The sequence below is a fragment of the Falco rusticolus genome, chromosome 1 (genome assembly GCF_015220075.1).
Source record: "Falco rusticolus isolate bFalRus1 chromosome 1, bFalRus1.pri, whole genome shotgun sequence".
Classification (NCBI taxonomy): domain Eukaryota; kingdom Metazoa; phylum Chordata; class Aves; order Falconiformes; family Falconidae; genus Falco; species Falco rusticolus.
The window spans coordinates 20,843,980-20,871,972 of NC_051187.1; the positions used below are offsets into that span (position 1 = coordinate 20,843,980).

Genomic DNA, 27,993 nt, shown 5'->3' on the forward strand with positions numbered 1-27,993 from the left:
GGGGCAGCGGGTGAGCCCCGGGCCCCCCCCGACTGCAGGGACTCACCGGGGTCCCCGCTCCCCGGTCCCGCTCCCCCCCCAAACTTTGCCTTTGGATGCGGGGACTCCGCCGCCGAGCCGCTCCTGCCGCTGATTAATTGCATCTGCTTGGGATTAATTATTCACCCGCTTCTTTCGGGTTGTGTTTTTTTGTTACGGTTGAGTTTTTTTTTCCTGGGGGGGGGGAGGGCTTTAATTCAGCTTTTATTTTTGAAGAACCGCGCTTGGAAATCTTATTTTTATTCTTGTGCATGGGGGGGCTGGCGACCTGCTAGCCCTGCAGCATCATCCTTCATCAGCACATCTTTTTTTCTTTTTTTTTTTTTTTTTTTTGCGGGAGGGGGTTACACGTGCTCCCCCCGCCCCGGCTCCCGAGGAGGAAGAGGAGGGGGACCCGTCCCCGTCGGCTGGGCGCTCCCCCGGTCGCCCTGCAGGCACTGGGGAGGCGGGGGGGTTGCGGCAGGTTTGGGGTGGGGAGGGGTGGGGGGCCGGAGATGGGGTGCTCTGCTCGCTGAGCTGGGGCGGGCAAAGCCGCCCCCCCCCCAACCAGAGTCGCCCCCCCGCCCCCCCCCCCCCCCCAATTCCGCTCTTGGCTGCTGCTGCCGGCTCGCACGTGGTTGGATTTAGGGGATTTCTGCGGTTTTTTTGGTGCTTGGTTTGGATTCCTTTTATTATTATTTTTTTTTGCCACGGGTGTGGCTCGGGCCCCCCCTCCCCCCGCCTTTCTGGCTGCCCCCCACCTTGCAATGGCCTCTCCGGAGAAGATGCTCCCCGGGCCGGCCCCCCTGCTCTGCTGCCTCTGCTCCCTGCTGCTCCCCGGTAAGTGGCCGCTTGCACGGGCGGGGGCGGCGGCGGTGGGGGGGGCAATATATATATATTATGTGTGTGTCTGCAATAGGGGGTGTGTGCGTGGTATTTGCACCCATCTCCCCCTCCAGCCCCGTCCTGCCCCCTCCCAGGAGGCAGCGCCTGCCTCTCTGTGCCCAGCTGGGACATACGAAAATCCAACACCCCCCCCGGCAGCTGCCACTTTCCCCTGGTCCTGTGTGCCCCCCCCAAATGGGTAAAGATTAGAGTTTATTCCTGTCTTAATAAAATGACAGCTTGTGCTTGCAAGCGCTTGCAGCAGGCTGTTTCCCTGGGCAGGGAGCAGGTTGGCAGGGGGGGACATGGGACGAGGGGGCTTTGGTCCCCTCTAACCCCCCCTGCCCCATGTCTCCTTAATGTAGAGCTGCTTTAGCAGGAGGATCAGGGGCTTTATCTGCTATTATCCACTCGCTTATCCTGCCGCCCCCCCTCCCCCCCTCCCCGCACCCAGGCACTTTCCTGGTCTGCGCTGAGTTACAGGGCAAGTGCTGCCCAGGTGGCATCATTCTGGGGTGTGGGGATGGGGGTGCAGCCTCTGCCATCCCTCTGGTTCTTTCTGACCCCCCCTTCCATGGCTTTTGGGGCTGGCGGTGCTGCTCTTGCCTGCTGCCTGGGCAGGGGGGCCCCAGCTGTCTGCGCTGACTTGCCCTGAGTCGCATCCGTATCGCTGCTGTGCCGTGTGGTGACATCCTGGCCTGCCCCAGTGGCAGCCCTGGGGATGCTGGCACCTGCTGCTGGGGGCTTTTATTGGTGAAGGCCAAAAAGGGGTCATGCACCCCGGGGACACACAGGGCTGGTTTCCGTGGATGTTTTTTTTGGATGGCTTCTATGTAAACCCAAGCCCCGCAGATGCCCTGGCCAAAGCAGCTTTCCCTGGCAGCCAGCTTGGCTGGGCCGAAAGCAAGGGGCTGCTTGCAGTTTGGGCAGGGGGGAAGGGCGGGCACCTGGAGCCTTCCTGCTAGCCTGCCTCTGAGCTGCGGGCTTGGAATGTCCCAGGGGCTGGGGGCTGTTCTGCCCAGCTCAAATGAGACCCTCCCCCAGGAGCTGGAGGGGATCCCTGGACTGTGCCCAGCTCCATTTTGCACCGGCAGCCAGTGGCCAAGGCACTTCTGGGGCTCAGACAGGGCTTTCTCCCGCATCTGCAGCTCCCGGAGCTTCTCTGAGGAGCTGCTCTCCCACAGTGGTGAAATAAGGAGGAGGGGGGATGCTGGGAGCATTGTGGGGAGCTGGCAGTGTGTTTCCACCCTTTAAAAAAAACCCTCTGACCCCAATGGAGAAGCTGGAACAGAGATACTCCAGGCTGGCAAGCACTGCAACTTTACGTAGCATCCTTTGGGGTGGGAGATGCTGCCCCCCGAGCCTGGGTGTTTCCTGGGGTGCTGCCTGGGCAAGGTTTGCTGGCAGAGCTCTCCTCTTTGGGACCACTAGGTCAGGGGGTTTGCGGGCAGGGGTCTGGCAGCCAGCAGGGAAGCGGGATCTCCTTCCGCTCCTCAGTTTGCCTGGATGAGATTCAGCCGTCTGGGTCGGTGCTTCCCCACGGGTGCGCTGCTGAAGGCGGCTGCTGGCTTTGCTGGCAGACGATGGGAAATATCCCTGCAAGCAATCCATCAGGAATCACCCGCTAGTCAGGGTCTGGAATGCAGCCCCCCACTCCCATTCCCCTTCCGGGCATTCTAAGCTCCTCTGTTGCCTGCTGGGACACCACAAGCTGGTGTGTCAGGCCTCAGGTTTACACCGGGACAGAATGTGGCCCCTGGGCTGGGGGATGCGATGGGAGGGGGGTCCCTGCCGGTGATGCCGTACAGCAATGAAGCTGGCGAGGGTGGGTTTTGTGCTTGGCTGTGGTGCTGGGGCTTCGCCTGGCGCTGCCAGGAGGAATGCCTGTGCCGGTGGAGAGAGGAGCCTCTGCCAGGAGTTTTTAAGGCTCTTTTCAGGATGTGCAGCTGCCCTCGCTGCCGCTTTGGCCTTTCCCGGACAAATAAAGGTCTTGGAGGGAGCCGGAAAAAGAGACTGAGAGCTCCTAATTCTCCCAGCCTTTCTTACAAATTGCTCAGGCTGGCAGCGGGGGTCAGCCGGCTGTGAAGCAGCGCCCTGCTCTCCTGCCTGGGGTATTTATTCTGGTTTTCCCTTGTTTTTCTTTAGGAGCAACCCTCAGTGCCAACCTATGCCCCGCTGCGCTTCCCTGCCAGCACTGGGAGCTGCAGGAGCCACTTGGCCGCTGGCCCCACATCAGCTGCTTCCAGAAAGGATTTTTTTGGCCCCTCTGGGGTGGAATGGCCCCAGGGTGGCCTCAGGGCTTGTGGGAGGGACAGATGGATGACCCCGAGGCTGTGGCGTGCTGCGGGTGCCAGTGGGGTGTGCTCGGTGCGGTCGTGCTGCCTGTTGGGATGCGGCACGACGAGGATTTACCCACCGGTTTGCAAAACAACTTCTGCTGTCCGTGGCGTTGAGCCTGGACTCCTGTGTCTTCTCTCTGCTGAGCCTTGTCCCTGCAGTGTGCCTCAGTTTCCCCTTTCCCGGAGGCAGCACTCACCCAGATGCCTTGGTCCAGGGGTGCTAGGGTTGTTCAGCACCTGCCCCAGCACGCAAGGCGGGCTTGGGATCCTACAGCCCCAGCACCTCCATCCTGCTGCCGGTGGGGACGGGGCCACGCTGTTCTCCCCGTAACTCCCACAGCTTGTTCCCTCCACAGGCAAGCCCCAGGTGTGGGGCTGGGGGTGAAGGATGATTCTGTGGCCCATGGCTCCATCCCTGGTGGGGGGGCTCCATCCAGCACACCCCAACCCTTGTGGGGGAGGATATGGACCACCCCCCATCCCTCTTTTCAGCTCAGAGCATCTCCCGGCTCAGGGATTTTCAGACCAGCAGGTGGAGATGTGCAATAACTCGCTGCCGAACCGGGAACTACACCAAGCCTGAAGGAGGGATGTACACCGGGTGTTTGCTCATTAACAGCCCCCATCCCGGCCATGCTGATGGGGCCAGAGCAGCTGAGCATCCTGAGCTCCAGCTAGGAGCAGAGTGGGGGCAACCAGGACTTTCCTGGCCGTGGCGGCAGGTGGGAGGACAGGATCCACCTCTGAGCTGGGTTAAACCTAGCACAAGTTTACCTTGGTACTGCAGAAAGGGGGTCACACAAGGGTACCCTGAGGCCAAAAGGCTTCGGCTCCAGGCTGTCCTTGTGTGACCCCAGGGCCCACTTCATCTCCCCCCAACCCTGATACTGTAAATCCCAGCAGGATGCTTGCACTAGGACCTGGGGGTGTGAAAGTGGACACCCCACTGGGAAATTGCCTTTTCTTCTACCTTTTTTGTCCTCTTGGTGTTGCTAAGGAAAGAGAAAAGGCTGAGGGATGCTATTGGCAGCGTGATGGAAATCCTCTGAGTGATTGTTTTGGTAAGCATCAGTTGCAGGATTTGGCCCTGGGGATTTCAAGATGCATTAGGTGCCTTGGTACCCTTGGCCAGAACTATCCTTTTGTGTGTGCATGTTGGTGTAGGATGCTGCATTCCAAGGCTCACGCCCCTGCATTGCTGGGGAAACCGAGGCAGGGTCCTCGGGTGGCAGCAACCCCCTGGTTGGGGATTGCTCAGCAGTTTTGTGGAAACCTGGCTTTCGGGTATTTTAAGTTCTGCTATTTTAATTCATACCACTGTGACCTGCTGCAGAGTCCCTCCTCGCCCAGCTTATCTGCATCCTAGAAAAGAGGAGGAAAGGAAAAAACCAACCCAGCTGGGGGTCCCTGCAGAGCATCCCCAACACTGAACTGCACATCCCAGCTCCATCCCCTCCTGTAGACCTCTAGGCTTTAGCAGGATGGGCAGCAGGGTGGCCTGTCCCAGAAGATGTGGGGAGATGATGTGTGAGGGAAGGGGTGCTTACATGCCATAATCTGCTTTTTTTTTTGGCTCCTGCAATTATCTGGCCAAAATAGCCCGTGATGAGTGTGTGGAGGAATCGGCAAGCTGCCGGTGTGTTCCCCTCCTGCGCGGCGCCTGTCGCTGCCGCTGTACGAGCATCCCATCCATCTGGAAAAGGTCACTCTTGCTAATCTAATCAGACTCTTTTATTATTACATACATGGCTCTGCTAACGAGCAGCCCCCCGGGGAGGGAGGGAGGTGGCTGCTTCTGGGGTGGGATGTGCTGTGACAGGGGGGCCTGGGAGACCGCTGGTGCCTTTGGGGACAGGGTCCTGCCTGGGGAGTTTGTTTGCATGCGATGCCAGCAGGAGATGTGGTTCAATGGTGCGAAGTAAGGCAGGTCCTGGTGCTCCTTGCCAAGGGGAGAGGCAGCCGGAGTTCCCTGTTTCTCTGAAAATTGGGAGAAACAGGGTCCTCCAGCCACATGTGATGTGGCTCCTCACCTGGGAGGGGGACACAAGCCAGGCTGGGGGATTTATGGGCTATCACCTCTCACATAAACATCCCAAGTTTAGGATGCAGAAGCTTTCCTGGGGACTAGTCCCTTCCTTTTTCTTAAGCTGTTGCCTGACCTGCTGCTGCTCCCAGCTGGGCACCCATCCCTCCTGCCAGCTGGGTGCTGAGCCCTTTGCCCCTCGCTCGCTGGTCTGGCCTCCCAGGAGGGCACCATAATCAAGGCGATTCGCAATCTTCTGATGAAGCTGCCATCTCCTGCCAGCGAGCATTTTCCTATCACTTGGACCATATTTGCTGTCCTTGATTTTTCAATAGCTCTGCTAAAAGCCCAAGTGGGTGATGCTGGGGTGGCTTTTCCCTCGCTTGCAGCTGCTGTCACCTCTCAGCCCCTGCAAGAGTTAACACGGCGGGTTTTGCCTTGATTAAATGGGCTTGGGCAGGCTGGGCTCTTCCCCAGGCCCGGAAAAAGTTGAGAATGAATTAATTTTAATTTATTTTCTTTAAGGAAAAGCTATGCTTTCCCTCTTGAGATAATAGACTGAAAAATGCAAGACCCCGCTGCTGCCAGCTCGGTGCAGCTGCTGGATGTGCTCCTCTCCAGGTATCAGCTAAATTAAAAAAAGGAAGGGGATAGATTCAAGCCATGCATGTTCGATGGTGTGGCTGCTTTGCTGGGTGGCAAAGTCCTGAGCTGGTGACATCCCTGGCCTAGGGCTTGTCCCCAACCCTGCTTTTGGGGCTGCTGGGTGGGGGCTGGGGCTGATGCTGGACCCCAGCCCCAGTTGCTGGGGTCTGGGTTGATCTGTGGCTCCTCATGCTCCTTAAGTGCCTCTGGAATTAAATCCTGCTCTGATTCTGAACGCAGCCTGACACACGTCATCAGGGGTGAAAATTAATCGGCGTCTAATCAGTCTGAAACAGCCTGGGCTGGCAGTGGGGGGGCGGGGAGCGTATTTGGTGTTTGGACGTTTGGATTTGGAGTGTGGTGGGAGGATGTTCCTGCTCCTGGCTGTGGTGGGAGGGGACAAGGGGGATCCAAGCAGGACACATGGCTTTGGGGGGGTCATCGCGTCGCCTCCACCCCAACACCGTGGTGCTGGGGGCCTCTCCCTCGGGAGGTGCTGTCCCTGTCCCTGCTTCCCCAGGCCACCCTTCAGGGCTCTCTCCTGCTGCCTGTCCTCCCACTTCTGGCTCCCCAGAGGGGTTATTTGGGGAAGCCATCTGTGCCTGCCTGCTGCTGAGGGGCTGCTCCCAGCTCCCGGCATGGGGGGAACCTGGTGTGTCTGGGGGCCCAGCCCAGGACCCACCACAACACATGCTGGGAGCTCAGGGGCTGCTGGCTTTATCCCAGGGCAGCTTCCCCCCACCTCCTGCAGCCTTTTGGAGCCCCTGGGCATCCCTGTGGACATTCATAGTCAGGCAATTCCTTGTCTTTTTTTTTTTCCCCCCCCTTTTAATTAATTTTTTCATTTTTCTTCCTTCTCTGTAAAGGCCTTCTCCTCCCCGTCCCCCAGCCTGTCCCTTGCCATGATTTGTGGAAATTGCTCTAAAGTAGCTGCCGCGTAAAAGCCTTGCCGGCTCCAGGAATTTATGGCAGGCTGTGCTTCTGCACAGCACATCCCATTTAGGTCATATTTATTTATTCCTCTAGGTTCCTTGCTTCCCCCCGTTTAATAATTTCCTGGGGGAAATGCAGACCTCAGCACTTGCAGCCTGTTGCGGCGCTGGGATGGTTCCCTTTTGCTTAGTGCTGCTGGTCCTGAAATACAGGCAGTGTGCTGGCCCGGGGCTGAGTCCCACCAGCCATTCTTATTTATTGCTTCTGCCTGTGAAGCCAGGCTGGACCTTTTGCAGGGGGAGAAGTCTTAAGGACCTAAATGAAAGGAGAATCTAGCAGTGCCTGTCAGGCAGAAGCACAACCCTGTATTAGACACTAGAGAATCCACTCTTGAGGCAACACGGCAGCTCACAGGAAGACTTGATATGCTTTTCCTCGCCAGCACCCACTCGATTCCTGTCCCAGGCTGGTTTTGGGAAGCCTGGATCAGTTTAACCTCCTGGGCTGAGTGCTGTGTCCTGGTACCATGGGGCTTCCCAGCCCCTTTTTGCCCCCATCACTGCTGCAGATGTGGGCAGGGCTGGGGGCCAGGACAGTCCCCATGTCCCTCTCCTCCTGGTGGCCACAGCTGGGGCATCTCACCGCTGCGTGCTGGGGGAAGGTAATTTTACATTTGTAACAATTACTCACTTAATTGAGTTCCAATTAGCTGGGACTGGATATGGAGGCTCTTGGCGTGTCGGAGGGAAGGGAGAGCTTGTTGTCTTTTATGTCACTGAAAACAATTTCCAAGGCTCTGGCTGCTGGGAGACATTTCTGAGGTTTCCATGAGGGGCCTGCCTGTATTTTCTAATTTCAGCTTGTGTTTTATTACTGGCTGGTTTTTTTCCCCTGGCTGCGTGGAAGTGCAGAGCAGAGCGGGGCTTGTGTTGGGGCTGGCTGAGTTTTGAGTGGAGGTGGTGGCCTCAGTTTTTGCTTTCTGTTGGTATTTAGGGTGTTCAGAGGTGCTGACCCCACTTGTCTGGGAGGGTAACGAGGTGGGGATCGGTGCTGCGGGGCGGGGAGGGAAAGGGATAGGTGCAATGCCGGTTTCCAGGATGGGTGGAGAGATGGTGTGTGAGCCTGGCCCTTCCCTGGGAGCTGGGGCTGCCTCTAGCTGGAGCCTCCAGCTGTTGCGACATCCAGATGTGGGAGCTTCAGGTGGGGGACATCCCTGGGAGTTCCAGATGTGGCACATCTCTGGCATTTGGAGCCATTGCTGCCCACGTTTCCCCTTTGTGCTTGGCCCTGAGGGCTGTGGGGGCAAAACTGGATCACCAGGTTTTGGGGCTCTGAAGCCTCAGCCAGGGACCTGCAGGATGCTCGGCGGAGCGGGGTGGCTTCAGGCTGCCTTGTAATGGAACAGCAGTTGGGACATTTGTGCTGGGGGCCTGGCGGGGAACAGCTGGGCTGGGCTTCCTCCTTGGGGGCTGCAGGGTTTTGCTGTGGTCCCCTGGCTTTTGGCATTTCAGGCAGATCCGTCACCCCATTTTCTCATCTGGGTGCTGTCCCATTTTGGAGAAACTGAGGCAGCAGCATGTCCTGCCACCATCTCCCTGATTCAGGGGTAGTATCATCAACTTGCCACTCTGATATGTGGCTGGATCTGGGCAGAATAGGAGCACTGGCGGTACTGCCATTGCTGGCAGCGCTGGCAGCCCTGTGTCCAGGAGAAGCATCATCCCCTTCTTGCAGGTGCAGAGAACCGGAGATGTTCTCTGTGCCTTGGGCTGCTGTGGTTTGCAGGATCCCAGGGCCTGTAGTGGGTGTCTTGGACCACTGATAAAATCCCACTGGCCTTTTCATCCCATGGCCAGGAATCCCGGTGACCACCAAAACCCCTCCAAAGGATTCCTGAGCTGGGTTTGAAGCCAGTGTGAAGCCCTCTGCTAGGGATAGTAACACAGCTCCCTGCCACCCTCCGCCATCCCTCTCCACAGCCCTTCCCGTGTATTTATCATCACGTCAGCTCAAGTCATTGCTTTATGGGCAACTTTCCCAGCTTGCTCCAAAGCGGGACCACCATGGGAGCCCAGCTGCGATGGGCTGGTGTGGGCTACGGCCACGGTGAGTGGTGGTGGCCTGGTAGGAGCTGGGGGAGCTGAGGCCAGTGTCTCACATAGCTGGTGTGGAGCTGTGTGCACTCCATTGATGCACCGAGCCCCCAGAGCCGTCTGTTAACGCTGCAAGAGGTTTTAACCCTCCTGGCACGACCTCAAACCTCCCCTCCTTCTCCAGTGCTTTTCCTATATGCTTTCCCCCTGCTAAGTGGGGATATATGTGCTGGGAGCCCCCCACCACGTCCTATGGGATAAGCCAGGATAAAGATCCCCCCTGGAGCGTGGCTAAAGCTCCCCTACAGCAGACAGCTGAAGCTAAGCTGGAGCTCAGCGCTGGCTATCGGTGCCGGATAAGGGGAAGAGGAGGAGGAGGAGGAGTAGTTTCTTCAGCCTCAGGATGGCGGGTAGGAGCAGGGACAGGGCTGGCGGGGCTGCAGTGGAGGCAGGATGGAGGGGCTGAGCTGTGCTCCCCCCGTGCCCCATTTGCTGGGGATTCAGGGCAAGGAAGGAAGGCGAATGAGCCGGTGTCCCCTGCTGGCCATAGCTCCGTCCAGTCTGGCTGTCAGCCTCTTTTCCCGTGTGTCCATCAGTCTGTCTGACCCCAGCATCCCTAAGTGTGGGGGGACGGATGGACGGAGCAGGCTGGTGGTGACCAAAACCCCATCATGGGGTCCTTGCTGAAGTGGGGATGGGCAGGTGCTTTTTGTGCTCCTTTTTGCAACAGCAAGACCCCTTGGCCTGGGGAGGGTCGTCTTGATTTTAAGGCAGGGCTGGAGGGTGCTGGGGCTGTCCCCATGTGTCCTCGCGGGCGGTGGGAGCAGCTCAGTCCATCTGGCCGTGCCACTGCAGCCGGTGTGGGGCACATCTGGCTGGGCAGATGTGGGGGCTTGGTGAGGAGGTTGCTGGCAGTTGTGTGTTTCCATCTCCCTCTCTTCCCCCCTTTCCCCACCATGGGTTGCAGGTCACCCCGGCTCCCCACAGGCTACTGGGGGGTGGGAAGGAGGGGATACTTGGGAATCCCATCCCATCCCACTGTGGGGCTGGCGTGGCTCCTCAGCCTGGGGTGGTCCAGACAGCCCCCGGGCTGGTCAGAGCCTGGCCAGACACAGAGATCTGCTTTTTTTGCTTGCGGTGCTGAGCTGGGAGGGTGGAAGGACCATATGGTCCCCTCTGCGCCAGCCTAATAAAGCTGGGAATGCAGGTCAGGGGCTACAAATCCCATTAGCTACAGCGGGCTGCAGAGCAGAGCCAGTGACCAGGGTTTAACCCTTCTGTCCCCCCATGTGGGGGCATGACAGCCATCCTTTCCTCCTGGAGGCTGCGAGAAACCAGGACAGGAGCTGGGGACAGTGGTGTGGGGACTAGAGTCTCCTGAGCTATTTTGCTTGTCTGTCCATCCTTCCATCCATCTTTCATCTCCTGAACTGTTGTGCTGTCTGTCCTGCCTCCCTTCCTCCCATCTCCTGAGCCATTGTGCTGTCCATCCTTCCTTCCATCCAGCACCTCTTTTCCCTCTTCCTGCAGCTATTCTCTTGCTGTCCAGCCACTTCTGACCTGCCTATCTCCTTCCATCCATCCATTCTCTCTGCCGGTTCATCTATCCTTATCCATCCTTTCTTCCTTGCTACTTAGCCAGCAGCCATGCATCCGTACATCCGTGCATCTCCTTCCTCCCTTCTCCTTCCCTCCCCACGCTCCATCCCTCTGCAGCACAGGGGCTCGGGCTGGGCTGTGATCCACCCTCCTGGCACCCACTTCAGGCTGGATGCGGCTGGGTTAGACCCTCTCCTGCCAGGATTAGTTTATGACCAAGGAACAGAGGCGCCGGTCCCGTCCCCCTCCCGGCGACAGATTATAGCATCATTTAAATGCATTTTGTCTGTGGAAGGAAATAGCTTCTCTGGGTGCCGGCAGTCCGCCTGCGCTGAACTAATCGTGACCGTCGCATTCATCTCCCTCCCAGCTTGTCCCCACTCCCTTCCCTCATCTGGCATGGCCGGGGTGCAGGTCTGCGTGTGGGCTCAGTGCTGGGGCCACCGCAAGTGTCCCCACTGTAGCAGGGCTGGGGACCACGGTGCCTTATCGGAGTCAGGCAGCGTCCCCAGCGCACGTCTGAGAGCCCTGTCCGGCTGCAGAGGGGAGAGGGGCTTTTCCCACCGCCCCTCGTGCGCAACCATTATTTGCTCTCGGAGAATCCCCAGGGCAAGGAGGAAGGGGCTGGTTGCTGGTGGTCTCTGCCATGAGCTGGGGCTGGGGACCAAATTACAGACTAAAAACTGTCTGCTTTTGCCTTCCCCGTGTGGTGGGTAGCAGTGGGTGCCCCTCGCTGGTGGGTGTGGGCTGGGTCCTCGCTGGGGCAGCACAGAGGCTCTGCCGTCTCCCCACCCAAGGGACAGGGGGTGACACCAGGCGTTTCGCACCATCCCAAGGGTGGGTTTTGCGCAGGGCCATGCTGGGCATAGAGTTGGGTGGTTTTGGGGTGGGTTTTTTTCATGAAATGACGTGATCCTTCCCCAAACCCCGGAGGTTTTTAAGGGATAAAGGCTGATGCTATTTCAATGAGTCAGCTAACCATAGCCGCTTTCCTTGGCTGCCCATGCCTCCTTTGGTCCTGCCAGTCCCTCACCCAAGCAGCCAGGCTGGTGTTGCTCCAGCTGGTGGATCCTTATCTGCAAATAATCTCACGCCTTGGAAAAAAATCCCCTTTTCTAATTGCTGGGGATGGCAGGAGCAGCTGTGAGTAGGTTAACCGGGATACAGGGAGGATGCAAACCTTCACGTTTTGCAGCAGAAAGCAATCTCCATGATCTGGAGGAGCAGAAAGCCCCTTACTGGTCATCATTTCTGAGTAGAGAGGCACCTATGGGTGCTTTCTGGGGCTTGGCACCTCTCCTGCAGCTCCTGGCTCTCCAGGAGGTGGGAAAATGGCAAGTGGGACGGGCTCAGCAGCTGGGAATGAGCAGGGTTAGTGTGGCGGGCACTGGAGCTGTGCCCACAGCAGTGCCAGCACGGTGGCCACGCCAGTGATGCCGGCAGCGTGTCCCCGGCATCCACCCAGCCCTAGGGAATTCTCTGCCTGGCTTGTGGACAGGTTTCATCCCAGGCAGCGTAGCTGTGGATGCTGCCCGTCCCTGTATCGTCCCTGTATCGAGTACTAATCCTTTTATGAGCCCTCTAAGCTGCTTAACTCCCCCACGCCCTGCAGAAGAGAGTTCCCCGGGTGGGCTGCAGGGTCCCACTTCCCCTTCAGCACCGCCCAAGGTGATGCTCCCAGGTGGGGAAAGCCCTGGGGTCCTGGCATGCTCCAAAGCCCCCGTTGGGGATAAGGCTGAGCCATTCCTGGGAGCCGAGCCATCACATCCACACCTTTCGCCGTCGTTTGACACAGTAATTTGGGCTCTCCTGCTTGGCAGCCCCTTGGGAGCGGTTGCAATCAGTGCCAGGAACAGGGGGTGCAGGGGGCTGGCAGAGAGCTGAAGGGGGCTGGGGGGGGGGGACCCAGGCCTCCTGGGAATTGCTGACAGCCGCTGGCGGATGCAAAGACCTTGAGATGTCTTCCAGGCTCCCGCAGCTGCAGGCACAGCGCGTGCCACCGGCCCGGCTCCGCACCAACCGCCTTTTGCAGCATCTGCTTTAGTAGAAAGATTTTGAGGGGTTTTCTCTCCGCTGGCTGCAGCAGAGGGGTGGCCGGGTCCTTCGAGGGGCTTGAGCAGCGGTGGCTCTCGGGACATATGGCCAGCAGTCACTGCATGCTGCCTGTGCCATGCCTGCCTGGTGTGCATTCATTTTTTGTAAAGCAAAATGGTCAAAATGAAGGACCAAAGGGATTTCCTAAGGGTTAGCAGGTCTGGGTGCTGCTGGGGTTTGCAGAAAATGGCACCAACATCATCTTCATCACTTTTCCACCAGGCCATGTCCATGCCTGGAAATATCAGGGCTGGGCCAGCTTTGGTGCATAGGGACAGCACTGTGTGGGTGGCACCCCTAGGTGGGTGGTGGGTGATGGACCAGCTGTGATACCACCCTCACAGGCAGCCCATGGGGACGAAGCAGGTCTGGGGTGGAGGAGTCAGTTTAGCCACCTTCCCCCTGTGATCTGGGAGCTAAAAGCAGGAGGACAATCTTGATCATAGATACCTGGGGGATCTGGGGGATCAAGCCTCTGGAGAAACTCGGCTTCCCTTTCTCCACGCATTTGGAAGCAGGGATGTGGCCAGTTATTCCCTGTTTCTATGAGTGGGTCTGTGGTGTTTTGGCCCCTGTCGTGGCATGGGTGCTGGCTGGGTGACCAGCGCTTTGGGCTCCCCAGGGGCAATGCTGAGGTTGGACGTGGCTTCAACACGCCCTGGCCCAGCCTTGGGCAGCTCCTGAAAGTCCATCCTTGCTGGACACCGCATCCCATGCCGAAGGTGGGTTTGGTGAGACTGGAGCTGGCTGCTGGGATGCATAGTGATGCCTGAGGTCCTGGGAAGGTGGTCTGCATTTTTGGTTTACAGGAGAGAATCCCAGCCATGCTCTTGCTGCCCTTGCAAGGGGCCTGGGGGCTGAAGCACCAGCTCCTCCTTGCTGTGGGGCTGGACTGCTCCCACCTGGGTCTGTTCTCTCTGCTCTGGGGCTCGGGAGATGCTCTGGAGGGGACACCCTGTGCTAACCTGCACTTTCCATCCCCTTCACAGCCCACGCCAAGGGGCCAGCCCCCAGCCCCGAGCCCGCCGAGCCCCCTGGTGCCATCATGCTGCCTGTGAGCTACCGCCTGTCCAACACCCGCTTGGCCTTCTTCCTCAAGGAGGTGGGAGCCAGCCCGGTGGGCAATGGCAGTGCCCCGCTGCAACGTGCCGAGCCTTTCGTCGTCTTCCAGACCAAGGAGCTGCCCATCCTCAACGTCACTCTGGGGCCCTTCAGCACGGGGTTGGTGCTGCCCAAGGAGCAGCTGCAGCCCTCCAGCACCCTGGAGGTCCCCGACCGCCTCACCGTCAACTGGAAGGTGCGCGCCTTCATCATCCAGCCCCGGCTGGTGGCCAACCAGCCCGTGGTCCAAGTGCTCTTCTACGTAGCAGGCCGGGATTGGGATGACTTCGACGTCACCGACCGGCTGCCCTGCGTGCGGCTCCATGCCTTCCGCGACGCCCGTGAGATCAAGAGCTCCTGCCGCCTGCGGGGCAGCCTGGCCATGTGCCTGGTGCAGGCAGAGCTGCCCCACGCCTGGTTCGGCCCCCCGGCCGTGCCGCTGGGCAGGCGGAAAAGCCCTGAGAGCCTGGAGGTGCCGGGCGAGAGCCAGCAAGCCGAGCTGTACTACACCCTGCATGCCCCCGACGGGGCTGGCCAGTGCCTTGGGGAGATGGTCCCCCGCCGCGGGGCCGGGGGGGCCAGGACCGAGGGTCCTACACAGCACCCGCTGCTGCGCATCGGCAGCGTCAGCCTCCTGCAGCCCCCCCCCGGGCAGCCCATGCAGGAGCATCGGCTGGACGGCAATGTCTTCATCCGCCTGCCCGACAAGCCCCTCAAGCCGGGTGAGGTGCTGAGCATCCTCCTCTACCTGATGTCCAATTCCACGGTGGAGCACTTCACGCTTAGGTAAGGTCCTGGGGCTGCCCCCCCTCTGGGAGCAGCCACCTTTTGAGGGGGTGGTCGTTTTGCCTGGGCTGTGCAAAGGCAGCCGTGGGCAGGAGGGAGAGGATGAGGAGGGCGTATTGTATTTAAGGGACCTGCCAGGGGCTAGACCGGGTCTGGCAGGGCTTTGGGAAGGTGAGGGAGGGCAGAGGAGCAGCTGGTTGGAGGCTTTGCAGTGGGAGCTTCTCGGAGGGAAGAGAAGGGCTGTCCATCCAGGATTTCCATCTCTGCATTGCCAGTATGGACTGCTGCCTTTGCCCTCCCTGTGCTCTCCCAGTTGCACTGGGATTAGGGCTCCACCAGCAGATGTGGGTTTGTTCCCAGCCACTTTGGGGACAAAGTGTGTTATGGCCATGGGGCTTATGCGGAGTGAGCAGGGTCTCCCAGTGTGCCCCCCATCCTGCCTCAGAGCCAGGGTGGGAGCAGAATGGGGCAGTGGGCAGGAGGTGCTGAGCACCCCAGTACAGGGAGGTGTGTGGGGGACCCCCTTGCTGTGTGTCCCTAAGGATGGAGGGACAAGCCCCGGCCACATCTCTTCAAAGGACATTTACAAGTGCCCCTGTGGCTACCGGGCCAGCAGTGAGCCCCTGGCACAGGGGACACCACACTCCAGGCTTTCCTGCCCTTCACCTCAAGGATGCTCAGCCCCACAGGGGTGCTACTGTTCTGGGGGGCAGCACTGGGGCTGGGGGACCAAAATCCTGCTGGAGGGGTGATGGAGGGACAACATTTTATGAAAAAGGGAGGCTGGGGTGGGCCCAGCCCCATGGTTGTTGCTGACAACTTGGGTGATGTTTCTGACAGCCAGGAGGGATCAGGGGCAAAAAATCCCACCCTGCAGGGTGCCCGGGGGGGTCCAGGGGTGCCGAGGTGTGAGGGTCCAGCCCTGACTGTCACTCTCCACAGGGTGAAGGCCAAGAAGGGTGTCAACCTGCTCAGCACCAAGTCGAGGAGCGGGCAGTGGCTGGTGAGCTCGGAGCTGCTGACGGGTGGCAAGCACTCCACCGCCACCGTCGATGTGGCCAGGGTGGACGGTGCTGGGCCCAGGTAAGGGCCCCCCTCTTGCCTGCCCCCCAGCACTGGTGGGGTTGGGCAGGTTGCTGGGTTTGGCCTGGGTTGGTTTCCCGTTGCCCCCACCCTGGGTTGGCTGCGGCGCCGTGTGGGTGCTGGCAGGGGAAACTGAGGCACGGCAGTGCGCAGCCTGGACTGGGAGATATGGAGGCACTGAAGGGAGATGAGCGATTTGGGGGTCAAACCCTCAGCCCAGCTGAGGTTGGGGTAGGTCCTACGCTGATGGGGGAAGGGGCTTGGTTTTGCGTGTGGTTTTTCACCTCTGCCGGCACTGTGCTTGTGAAAAGGGCAGGTGAAGGTGGGTTTCGTGGCCCGAGGTGGGCAGGTTGGTGGGCAGGCAGGCAGCTGCCCCGGGGCTGTGTGATGTGATGCCTTCAGGTGGGATCTGCTCTGTGGCCAGCACAGGCGACCAAGCTGGGGTCAAGCAATGAGCTCGTGAGTTATCGGTACCAGTTAGCAGCTGCATCCCTGAGCTGGGATCGCCTGGCCGTGTCAGATGCTGGTGGGCATCTTTGGTGGATTTTGGGGCTGAATTGTGAAGCCACAGAGGATCCCCCAGTTTGGGGTGGAAGTAGAGAGCAGTCCCCAGGCAAGGTCCTGTCTGGACCATGAGGTGATGGATGAGTGGTGGGTGGGGAGCATGAACCAAGGTAGCACCCGAGACGGGCAGCGATGGTTCTGCCCTGCTCAACATGAGGACAGTGCCAGTTCCTGTGGCTCTGAGAAAGACTCGGGTTGGTTGAGGAGAGTCCAGGGGACAGAAATGAGAATGTTCTGAAGGAGTGAAGACCCACAAAGCCAAGCTGAAAACCCAGAGGCTGCTCAGCCTGGAGAAGGGGAGATGTGGGACTCTGGCTTGTGAGCGCATGGAGGCTGCAAGGATGGGGATACCTGGGCAGGACCTGGCGAGCAAGGGCAGGGGATGGGCACGGGGTCCAGTACAGGAAAAACACTTCAGTACTGGAAAGCAGTTGTTCCCAGGCTGTGATATCTCACTCTGTCTCTGGGAAAAGGGAGATGAGTGTCTTCAGGAGCCAGGTTAAAATGAGTTGATGCACTTGAGCTGTTTCTGCCCTCTGTGTTGGAAATCTCCTCATATCTCTGCCCTTCACCCCAAAACCGAGCAAAGCTGGGGACAAACTCATGGAGTTCCTCAGCTCTGCTTTGAACATGAGCTCAAAAGTTATCTGCAGAAAACCCCTACAAATGGCTTACTTGGAGGGTGGATTTTCCTTTACCCCACACCATTGCTTCCAGATATACAATGCAACTGCAGCACCTAAGCCCACAGCCCTGTGGCTGACATTGGGGTGTCCCCAGGGGCCACGAGTCCCCTCATCCTCCTCATGGCCACCCCAGTGCCCCTGCACGTGGCTGCCAGGCCAGCCGGCAGCGAGATCCCCTCCTCTCCCCCTTCCCCCTCTCCTGTCTGCCACCGCCGCTTCAAATCAGCCTGGAAAGGTTAGAGACGGCGGATGAATTTAAAGTGATTACAATCACCTTTTAGACAAACAACTCCATCAAATATTAACGGAATGGAAAGTATGAATGACTCAAAGCCGTGTTGCCCTCCAGGCGGTGCAGCCGGAGAAATTTGCCTTGCCAGGGCTCTGGGGGCTTTTGGCAGTGCCAGCTGGGCGGGGAGGGGGTGAGGGCTCTGAGCTTTGGTGTGAAATAGCTAATTTTGGATGTTTTGCACCCCAGCAGCTGCATCCTAAGTTATTCCCCCAATCTAAGCAGCCCAGCTCTTGTGTCTGCCGTGGCTGAGAGCAGATGATGCTTGGGGAGGGCAGAAGATGGTGGCTGTCCCCTGGTGAGGCTCCTGGGATGCCTGGGGACACCCTGTGACAAGGAGTCCCAGTGCCGAACCACCTCTGGCATGAAGCCGCAGCTCTGGCTCGCCTTTGAACCTGGCTTTTCCCAGCTGTATCTGATAATTCTGCATTGGAAGAGGCAGGGAGCAGCCAAATCCCCTTCTTCAGATTGGGTGGCCTTTGGCGATTTCCCTTGCACCCCTGTAGCCGCCTTGGGGGTGCAAAGTCCCAGCAGGACCCCGCCAGCCCTTGCGCAGCAGCTCCACTGCCAAGCCCGTTGTCCCTGCTGTGGGAGCAGGGCTTGCCATGGCCTGGAGCAGCCCCAGCTTCTTGTTCTCCTCTTTCTCTGCTCCCTTTCACTCATTAGACATGTGTCAGAGAGAAACCCACTGTATCCAGCACCCCCACATCGATGGGACCTTCTCAATAGCTGCGAGATGACAGCAGAGCCGGTCCCGGCTTCCCTTGCTGCAGGGATTTCACCTTTCCTCACCTCCCGGTCTTTTGCTGGTTCTGCTGTTCGTAAGGGCTCTGAGGTGTCCCCTGGGGATGCTCTGATTTTAGGAAGCAATGGAGAAAGTTGACTTGGGGGGAGGAGGGTTGAACCCTGAGTCCCCCCAAGGGATTTGCAGGTTGGATGCAGAAATAGGAAGGCAGGATGGCACCTGGGGAGGTTTGCTCCTAGGGATGGGGTGTAAGAGTGATATATGCCGTTGCTGTCAGGCTGTGTCCAAGCTGTGATGCAGAGGACAAGGGACACCAGCTGCCAAGTCCCCTCATCCCCTTAGACTAGCACTATGTGCCAGCTTTGGCAGCGCGCAGCCTCTCCATCCCATCCTGCCTCGGGGATGCCCCAGAGTTTGCTCCCTGACCATTAGCTCCTGGTCCCGCTGTCCTCAGCAGCAGCAGCAATAAATGCGTGGGGTTTTGATGAGCTGGTGGTCTCAGAGCTGTTATCTCCAGCTGGTCTTGTCTACCTCCCCCATACCCTGGCCATCCACCCCCTGCACCCCCATGGCTGCCCATGCAGGCTGGGGGGCAGCCCTGCTCTGAGTCACAATTCAGTGTTGTCCCATCTGCTGTCTGTGGTTGAACCTCTTTTCCTGTGCCTCAGTTTCCCTCCGTGTTCCCCTTTGGAAGGGGCTGCAAAGTCAGCGGCTTGGACTGAGCTCTTGTATAGGGACTTACTTGCCATCCCTGAGCATGCTGCCCTCCACACTTGGGGTTTGACCCGCTGGAGATGAGTGGGCAGGTGGGAGCAGCCCAGGGCAGTAAATCCAGCCACACTGCCGGGAAGACAGAGCCAGGGAGCAGAGGGCAGCGCCTGCAGCCACCCACTGTCCCCAGGGACCATGGCCACATGCTCACCCTGTGATATCACCCGGCAGCCTTGGGAGAGTGCCGGCTTGAGTCGCCGAGGTTTTTCTCCTCCTGGGGAGAGGCAGTGAAATACATTTCTCTCTCCCACTGGGAAGATTCCCATGGGAATCTGCAGGCTCCCACTGGAGCAGCCGCTGGTGGCAGAGCAGGGGATCAGCTGCTGTGATTGGCAGCAAGCATCGTGGTGGCACCTACAGCGCGGTCCCCTTGGCAGGCATAGGGACACCGAGAAGAAACTCGCTGGGGATGCTCTGCATCCCTAGAGGGGGCCGCCTGGCACTGATCCCAGGGCATCTGTGGGAGCCAGGGCATCCAGCTCACTGCGTCCCCTCCTGTCCCCCTGCCCAGGGACGGAGACTCCTCCTCTGAGATCATGCAGCTAGATTTTGAGATGGAGAACTTCACCAGCCAGTCGGTGACACGCCGCATCATGTGGCACATCGACTACCGGGGCCGCAACCCCCCGCCTGATCTGGAGAAGGTGGTGACAGAGTTGACGGTCATCCAGAGGGACATCAGGGCCATCGTGCCCCTGGCCATGGTAAGCGAGTTCCTCTGCCCTCTGCTTAGCTTATCTGCTTTGATGTTGGTGATGGATTGGGTCTCCCTGAGCCATTTCCCACCAGCCCGTCTGCTTCATAACGCCTATACATCCATACATCCCACCCACCCACCCACCCACAGGTCCTCCTTTACGCCAGGGCTGCAGCAGGAGATGGACCAACCAGGATCTAACCCTGGAGAGACAGGCTGCCCTCTAATGTGACGATCCTCTTTGCACCCCATCCTCAGGACACAGAAATCATCAACACGGCCATCCTGACGGGGCGGACGGTGGCCATTCCGGTGAAGGTCATCGCCATTGAGCTGAGTGGCGTCATTGTGGATGTCTCGGCTATGGTTGAGTGCAAGTCCAACAATGAAGACATCATCAAGGTGGGTGTGGGGAGGGGGCTTTTGTGACCTTTGTGAGTGGCTGAGCTTCTCCCAGGGGTGCTGACCCCAATAGTGGTGCAGGCTGGAGCTCGATGAGCTGGGGCTAGTGGCTGACTAGCTGACTAGCTGGCTAGTGGCTTGTGCTGCACAAGCCCACCCCATCCCAAGCATCGTCCCCTTAGTGGCTTCAGTCCATGTCTGCCTCTCCTTGGGATCTGCTGGGAGAAGGACAAGAGACTTTGTCACTGTCCCTGGAGATGCCATGGGATGCTTCGGCACTGTGCAGGCTGGCACCAGGCAGCAGCGATAACTATGGATGATTGCAGCACTTGGGACTGATAAGGTGAAATACTGTCACCTTGCGATGTGAGCTGCACGTTTCCATCAGTGGCTTCACTCGTGCCTCTGGGTGACGTTGATCTCCCATTTGGATCGGATGCCAGGGTGAGCTCGGGCTGGGGCTGCGGGCTGGCCCCAGTGAGGGGTGGGGGGGTGACCTGGGCATTTGGGGACCACGGAGGGAAGAGAGGGGCTGAGGGAGAGGGGCAAGATGGGTTGCATGGGAGAGATGCTGATTAGATGAATGCAAAAGGCTCATTGTTGCAGCAGCTGCGATAGCCCTCGCATCTGCCCCAGCCATCGAGGCAGCAGTCGGTCCTCAAATCCAGCCATGATTTTTCCATCACCAGACCCATTCATCCATATGCATTTTTCTATCCCTGTATCACAGAATCAGAATCATTTAGGTTGGAAAAGACTTTTAAGATCATCCAGTCCAACTGTTAACCTAGCGTATGTATCCATCTATCCACCTGCCTGTATTATCCTATCACCATTTCCATCCATCCACCCACCCCTAGACACTGTTACCTTCTCCCAAACACCTCCCACCCCTCTCCCTGCATGCACCCAGCCAGCCCACCCTCTCCACGTCCCTGGTGTGTCGGGCAGAGGCAAGGAGCCATGCTGGGGGGCTCCCCCTTGTCCCTCAGGCTGGGGGATGTATCCCCTTCTCCCCATCTTTGCCAGAAGCCACCAGCTGCTCTCCCAGCCGAGCCAGGGTGATGGGCAGAGCTCCAGCCCCGTTGGGACTTGCTCTCCCCAGTGGTCCATGGGTGGGTGACAGTCAGTGACAGTCACAAACTGTTTACCCAAGTTCTTGACTAAAGCTCCGATCCGTGCGATTTACAGCACTGGGTCTAATTTATGGAGACCGGTCCTCCGCAGCGTGGTAAAACACTGGAGCAATAATACACTTCAGGATGGACTCCAAGACACTTAAACTGTTTAATGTGCTGCCTTTCTACTCATAAATCTATTTACACACTGTCCCCAGACCTGGGGGGGAGCAGACACACGCACACAAGCTGGGATGAATAATGCATGGAGCAGCCCTCCGGCCCCGGCTTGCCTCCTGCTTGCTGCTTGGAGCCCCGTGCAATTTCTTGCTGAGTTATTTTGTGTTTGTGCTGGAGCTTCATTTCTGAGGGAGCTCTCAGTTACCTGCTGAGATTGGGGAGTATGATTACGGTGTCAGGGCTATAAACCTGTTACATAAATCAAAGCTTACATAGTGGGATGTGCTATCTGTTACTGTAAATAATTTAACACGAAGGAGGGCTGGGGAGCTGCTTTTCCCCACGCTGCTTGTGGCTTGGTGGTGGTTGCTCTCGTGTGTAATGTGGAGGGAACGTGCCCTAGACCTGGTGCAGACATGGCTGTTGAAGGTGTCAGAGCCACCTGTGAAGGGTGGTGGGAGAGCACAGGTGGGGGTTGTCATCCTCATCCCCTTCTGTGGTGATACAGGGTGCCTGCCTGTGCTGACCCAGAGGGGGGGGACCTCATCACTCAAGGTGGCATAGAAATAATCCCCCTTGCCTGCTGTGTGGTGGCACTGGGGGCTGCGTATGTGTTGAGGGACATGCAGGGAGTGGAAGGGCCACCTCTGCTGCCAGCGATGCTCAATGGGACATGCTCAACCTCACTTGCCCATGTGAACCTTTCGTAGGAGCTCACCATCCGCACCCACTCGAGGACCCACCAGAAGCGAGTCAGCTCAGTGGGACTGAGCCTCAGGGACCTTGGTCACCCACAGCCACTGCCAGGACCCCTGGCTGGCCAACATGGGGTGGTGCCACGAGCTGTGGAGGTTCTTCCCCACTCCTGAGAGGGCCTTGGAGAAGATGTGTCCTTTTGATCCCATGCTTGAGACCGTGCCAAGAGGGGAGCTCCTGGCCACAGAAGCGGAGCCAGCAGTGCCTTGGCTCACAGCCCAGGCAGACCTCAGCCTCTTGCTTCCCGATGCCTTGCTGCAAATCCGGGAAGTTTCTCTGAACAAGCGTGCACTTCATTTAAAAGCTAATCTGCAGTCACTCCATCATCAGGACAGGCCTGATGTGCCGGGATTTCTTTGTTGTCATAGTTTCAAACCCCCCGATTGCAAAGCAAGTGGTCCCAAGAAGAAAATTCTGGGGGTGGGGGGTTATTAGCTAAGGTAATGGAATCAGCAGCCCATCATATTTATAGTGATAAATGGCACGATATCCAGAGCGCTCCTTTGCTGGAGGGTTTGCCCAGGAGCTCATCTTTATTCACATGCTGCCCCACCAGAGATGAGATTGTCTTTTCAGATGTGCTGAGCTGGTATCTCTGATAGGAAAACAAGGAACAAACCCTCCTGCATCGCACTTCCATGCCTTGGGGACTTCCCGAGGAGCCCGGGTCCTGAGCTCTGCCTCCTCCACCGGTCCCAGGGACCACGGGCACCTTGTGGCATGCTCCTGCAGTCGAAACATGGAGCTCTTGTAGAAGTCAGGCCCTGCTCATGGGCTTGGAAATGCAAAGTTCCTGCAGCTGAATGACCACAGGTACCCAAACATAGGGTGGGAAGAGCCCACAGTGATGCCATCACCTCTGCTGTCAGCTACCACGAAGCATGGACTCAACCCCTTATCAGCTATCAGCGAATCCACGTGGCTTGTTGGAGATAAACCCTTCTATGCTGTTGAGATGCTCAGTGCATCTGAGAGCGACTGTACAAATGAGCTGAGCAAATGGGTTTTACTTTTCCCCAGCAGCAAACAACCTAGACGCAATCCCTGATGGTGTGGGCAGGTTGGGCCAGGGGGCCGCACCGGGTGGGGGCTTGGTGTCCCCTCGGCCAGGTTGTCACCTGCCACCCTTCCTGGGAAGGAGCTGCTGACTCTGGTGGCCTCGGCCAAAGCTCAGGCGATGCTGCAGTGGCATCCTCTTAGCTCCTTAATTGGCTCGGCTCGGTCGGTAATAAGTGGCCCCCACAGGATATATTTGTTTTATAGCAAATTTAACTAATAGCATTTGCATAAACGGAAATTAAATGAGAAAGAGAGTGAGAAGATGAACATGAGGATTCAGACGGACTCTAGGAAGCTTTTTCTGGGGTTAGCAGGAGGGACGGGGACAAGGCACCAGTGGGTACGGGCACACAGGCACACGGCTGCTCTGTGCTCGCTGTCTCCTGGGCATGGGTGGAGGAGATTTTGGGGCAGGATGAGTAACTTGCAGCCTCTGTGGAGCACCCATGGGTGCCTCTAGCTCGAGCACAGAGAAGAGGTACAATTCAGTACAGAGGCCAAAGAGAAACTGAGGCACCAAGTGAAGGTACCTGGTGCAGGTGGGAGTGGGCGAGGGCTGGCAAGGGGACCTGGGCTGGGGGGAATTTCGCATTATGGAGGTGGTGTGTGCAGGTCCACGCCTCTGAGCATCATCTCATGGAGGAGAGGGCATCCCTGTTCCCGGGGCCACCTTTAACCGTGTACATGTCGGGTGAAAATCTGCTCCTCCAGCACTTGCCATTCTCCAGGCAGCCTCCTGCCAGCATCTCTGGTGTGTCTGTGGGACCGTTGCAACCCCCCACCCTCACTTCTCCCCCAGGTCTCCAGCAGCTGCGACTACGTTTTCGTCAGTGGGAAGGAGTCACGGGGCTCCATGAGCGCCCGGGTCACCTTCACCTATGAGCACCTCTCTGCCCCGCTGGAGATGACGGTGTGGGTGCCCAAACTGCCACTGCACATCGAGCTCTCAGACGCCCGGTTGAGCCAAGTGAAGGGCTGGAGGGTGCCCATCCTGCCGGACAGGAGGTGGGTGCTGCAGAGCCACCGTGCTTGGGGTCTGTCCAGCCTTGAGAAGGCAAGGTGAAGGTGGGTGGTAGTGGTCTAATTGTTCAGCTTGTTCAGCTACATAATGAGGGGGTTTTAAAGATGATGGAGCCAGAGTCATCTCAGGGGTCCTCAGTGAAAAGCAAACACGGATGCAGGTTGCACGTTTGTATGGAAGGAGGAAAACTTCACAATGAGGTTGGTTAAATGCTGGAGCTGGTGGGGAACATCCATCCTTGGCAATGGTCAGAACTTCCCTGGATGAGGCCAGGAGTGGCCAAAATCCAAAGTTAGCCCTGTTTTGAGGTCTAGAGACCTCCAGCTGTCCATCCCAACCTGAGATATCTTGTCCTCTCAGCTGGTTAGGTGGCAGAGATGCTGGCGACCCTGTTACCACGTGCTGCTAAAGCCCTCAGAGACCTCATGGGCAACGAGGCATCTTGTGGCCAGGAGCTATCATTTTTTTTTGGTGATCTTGCATTTCTCCCTGCCCGGCCACCCCTCTCCTTTCCTGTGGGGGCTGAAGAGCCATGGCAGCGGGGAGCTTGGTAGCACTGCCCACCCACTGCCCCATCCCGCAGGTCGGTGCGGGACAGCGAACACGAGGAGGATGAAGAGGAGCGGAAGCAGAGCCGGGGCTGTGCCCTGCAGTACCAACATGCCACACTGCAGGTCTTCACCCAGTTCCACACCACGGCAGCGGAGGGCATGGGGCAGGTGGTCACCATGCTAGGGCCCGACTGGCTGGTGGAGGTCACCGACCTGGTCAGCGATTTCATGCGTGTGGATGACCCACGGGTGGCCCACATGGTGGACAGCTTCACACTGGCCGGGAGGGAGCCGGGCACCACACTCTTCAAGGTACCCCCCAGCCACCTTTCCCCACCTCTGCCAGCTTGGCTGGGGGGGGCAGGCGGTGATGGGTACCCTCATCCCCTGCAGGTTGTGTCCCCACTCGTGGAGGCGGTGCTGGGCGAGACGCTGGTGACGGTGGCAGAGGAGAAGGTCAGCATCACGGACCTGAAGGCCCAGGTGGTCTCCAGCCTCTCGCTGTCCCTCCACCCCAGCCCTGGCAATAGCCACACCATCATTGCCCGAACGTCCGTGCAGCAGACCCTCAGCTTCTTCAAGCAGGTGAGGCCAGGAGGCTGCATTCAGGCTTGGGGGTCCAGTGGGAAAGTTGGGGTGGGGTGAGGGCTCCATCTGCAACGCCCCCCCCCCCCCCCCCCCAGATCCTGCCCACAGTTGTCCCAGGCCCCCACAGCACCCGCTGTCCTCCAGACACCCTGGTGACCCCAAAGCACCCCAGAAACTTTCACGCAGAACTATGAACCAACCCTGCCCAGCCCAGGGTCAGGGGACAACCATGAGGACAAAGGGGTCTGGAGGAAATCCTGTACGGTTCCCAGCCCAGTGCTGGTAGCCACATCTGGCACCTCTGGGGAGGAGATTTGGGGTGAGCCTGGGCAAGCATGGGGAACACTGAGGGGAGAACAGGCAAAAGGGGAAAACTAGGTGATGGTTGGATGGATGATGGAGGGATAAAGGGTGAGTTGGATGGGGAAGAGGATGCAAAGAAGGAGAGATGGATGGATGGAGGGATGGACAAACAGGTGCAGGTGGGACTGGCATCGTGCTGGGCAACCGGTGCCTGTATTGGTCCTGCAGGAAGCGCTGCTGAGCCTGTGGATTTCCTACAGCGACGGCACCACGGCCCCCCTCTCCCTCTATGACCCCAAGGACTACAACCTGGTGGTGAGCAGCCTGGATGAGAAGGTGGTCTCGGTGACCCAGGACCGGGCATTCCCCTTGGTGGTGGCGGAGAGCGAGGGTGCAGGGGAGCTGCTGCGGGCTGAGCTGGTCATCTGTGAGAGCTGCCAGAAGACCAAGCGCAAGAGCGTGCTCTTCACAGCCTTGGCCAGCGTGCGGGTCCACTTTGGGTCTGAGGAGGACCCCACCTATGACTACGACCACGTGCCCAGCAAGCCAGGGCTGGTGGAGACAGGGGCGAGCACCACCCTGCGGGCAGAGGTGGAGAGGAAAGCGGAGCCGAGCGAGGACAGTAGGATGTCCAGTGCATCTCATCCCACCGAGGACTTCCCTACCATCCCCACTGGCTTTGTCCAGGTGACCAGGGGGCTGACGGACCTGGAGATAGGCATGTACGCCCTCCTGGGTGTCTTCTGCCTGGCCATCTTGGTCTTCCTCATTAACTGCATTGTCTTTGTGCTGAAATACCGGCACAAACGCATCCCTCCTGAAGGCCAGACCAACATGGACCATTCCCACCACTGGGTCTTCCTGGGCAACGGGCAGCCCTTGCGGGCTCACAGTGACCTCTCCCCTCAGCCCGAGAGCCCTGGGAACCCGCTGGAAAATGTCCAGACCTGCTGCCACGGGGACCACCACAGCAGTGGGAGCTCGCAGACCAGCGTGCAGAGCCAGGTCCATGGCCGTGGGGATGGTTCCTCAGGGGGCTCCACACGGGACCAGAGCGAGGACCCGCTCAACTCGCCCACCTCCAAACGGAAGCGGGTGAAGTTCACCACCTTCGCCACGCTGCCCTCCGACGAGCTGGCCTACAACTCCATCCCCATCGCTGATGAGGAGGACTTGGAGTGGGTCTGCCAGGACATGGGGCTGCAAGACCCTGAAGAGCTTCACAACTACATCCGCAGAATCAAAGAGATCGCTTAACGCAGGGGCAGAGGGGAGGGGGTGGGAGGGAGGGGGCTGCCACGCTGTGCCACACCTTGCCACGCCGTGCCACGCCACACCATGCCACACCATGCCGGCTGCTTCCCCGGGGCTGGAGACCCGCATCTGGCGCTCTCTTGTGTGTTCCCTCTTCTGCACATCTCACGTCCACCCTGTCGGAAGGCACCCCCGGGGGCCTTTTTCTTTTCTTGCCCTTTACCGTCTGGTTTTCCCAGGGGAGGCATCAGCACACACGTGGTCCCCCTGACCGCCAGCCCGCAGTGAAGGGGCAGCAAGGGGGTCAAGCCAGGGGGAAGAGACGGATGGGGTCAAAACCTCAACGTGTGTGCGCGTGTCCAGTGGCGAACAGGGCAGGATGGTGCTGTGGGTCCTGCTGTGCAGGGGGTGGAAATGGGGAGATGCCCCGTCCCCCCCAGGAGCCCAGCAGGGAGGTGGCAGGCAGGGGCTTCCCAAAGGCAACCCCCCTGTCTTTGCTGCACTCGGTTGCACAATTTTGGAGGTGAGTGCTGGTTCAGGGATTTGCCACTCCAGGGCTGTTGGGGTGTTGGGGGGGCGGGTTCCCCACCCAGAGCCTACTGCCCCACACTGTGGGTGATGCTGGGTGAGGCGGGAGGGGAGGGCAGCAGCTGGGGGGGCTGGAACCTCATGGCCACAGGTCCAGGGCACTGCTGTCCCCATTGCTTGCTACATCCCAGCCCCAAATGCTGGGCTCGCCCTGCTCCCTGTGGCGTGGGCCCTGGGGCACGGTGACAGTAATGTCTGCCACAGGAGCATCCCCTGGGGCCCCCAGGCAGGGGCAGTTTGGGGGTGCCCAGCAAGCTGTGACCTTGCCTGCCCCTGCCTCTGTTCCTAGCTGTGGAGCCAGTGCTGGCCCCCTCTGTCCAACAGCCCTGCTGGGACCTCCAGGGGGTTTCTGCCAACCCCCCCCCCAGTGCTGGGATGTGGCTCTGGAACTGGGAGGTGGTGTGGGGGCTTCACACCACCCTGGGGGCCAAGCCTGGGTGGGAACACCCACAACAGTACCTGGCCTGTGTCTCCCAGTGCCAGCCCATCAGGGATGCCCAGAGCCAGGCTCAGCCTCTGTGGTGCCTTCTGATGCCATAACCCAACACCTCCCTGGTCACCCTGCGCTGGCGGCAGCTCCCAGCCCCTCTGGCTCACCCAAGGGACCCCCCCAGCCCAGGGCCCCCCATGTCCCAGCCCAGCACAGAGCATCCTCAGCCAGGTCACCTCTGCGGGGACAACGGGGTGCCAGGGCTGGAGGTCCTGGGCTGTGCATTCATACCTGTGGGCACCAAGCGCGGGGGGGTGGAGAGCCCCCGGCATCACCTGATGGAGGGAGGAGGTTGGCAGCGGATTATTTCTGGATCGGAAGTTACCCACCAC

At 58.9% G+C, this 27,993-nt stretch overlaps 1 protein-coding gene across 2 annotated transcripts; it reads left to right on the forward strand.

The window, feature by feature from the left end:
* Positions 1 to 391: 391 nt before the first annotated feature.
* On the forward strand, positions 392 to 27,993 carry TMEM132E (transmembrane protein 132E). 2 transcript variants are annotated; one of them, XM_037374979.1, is made up of 9 exons: positions 392 to 858; positions 13,619 to 14,516; positions 15,459 to 15,599; positions 19,166 to 19,358; positions 19,610 to 19,753; positions 23,666 to 23,871; positions 24,471 to 24,750; positions 24,832 to 25,023; positions 25,558 to 27,993. In XM_037374979.1, exons 1-9 carry the CDS (start codon positions 786 to 788, stop codon positions 26,584 to 26,586), a joined length of 3,156 nt encoding a protein of 1,051 aa, XP_037230876.1. In that variant the 5' UTR covers positions 392 to 785; the 3' UTR covers positions 26,587 to 27,993. The 2 variants fall into 2 exon arrangements, with proteins under 2 accessions (XP_037230876.1, XP_037230877.1); XM_037374980.1 differs by lacking the exon at positions 392 to 858 and adding an exon at positions 4,849 to 4,944.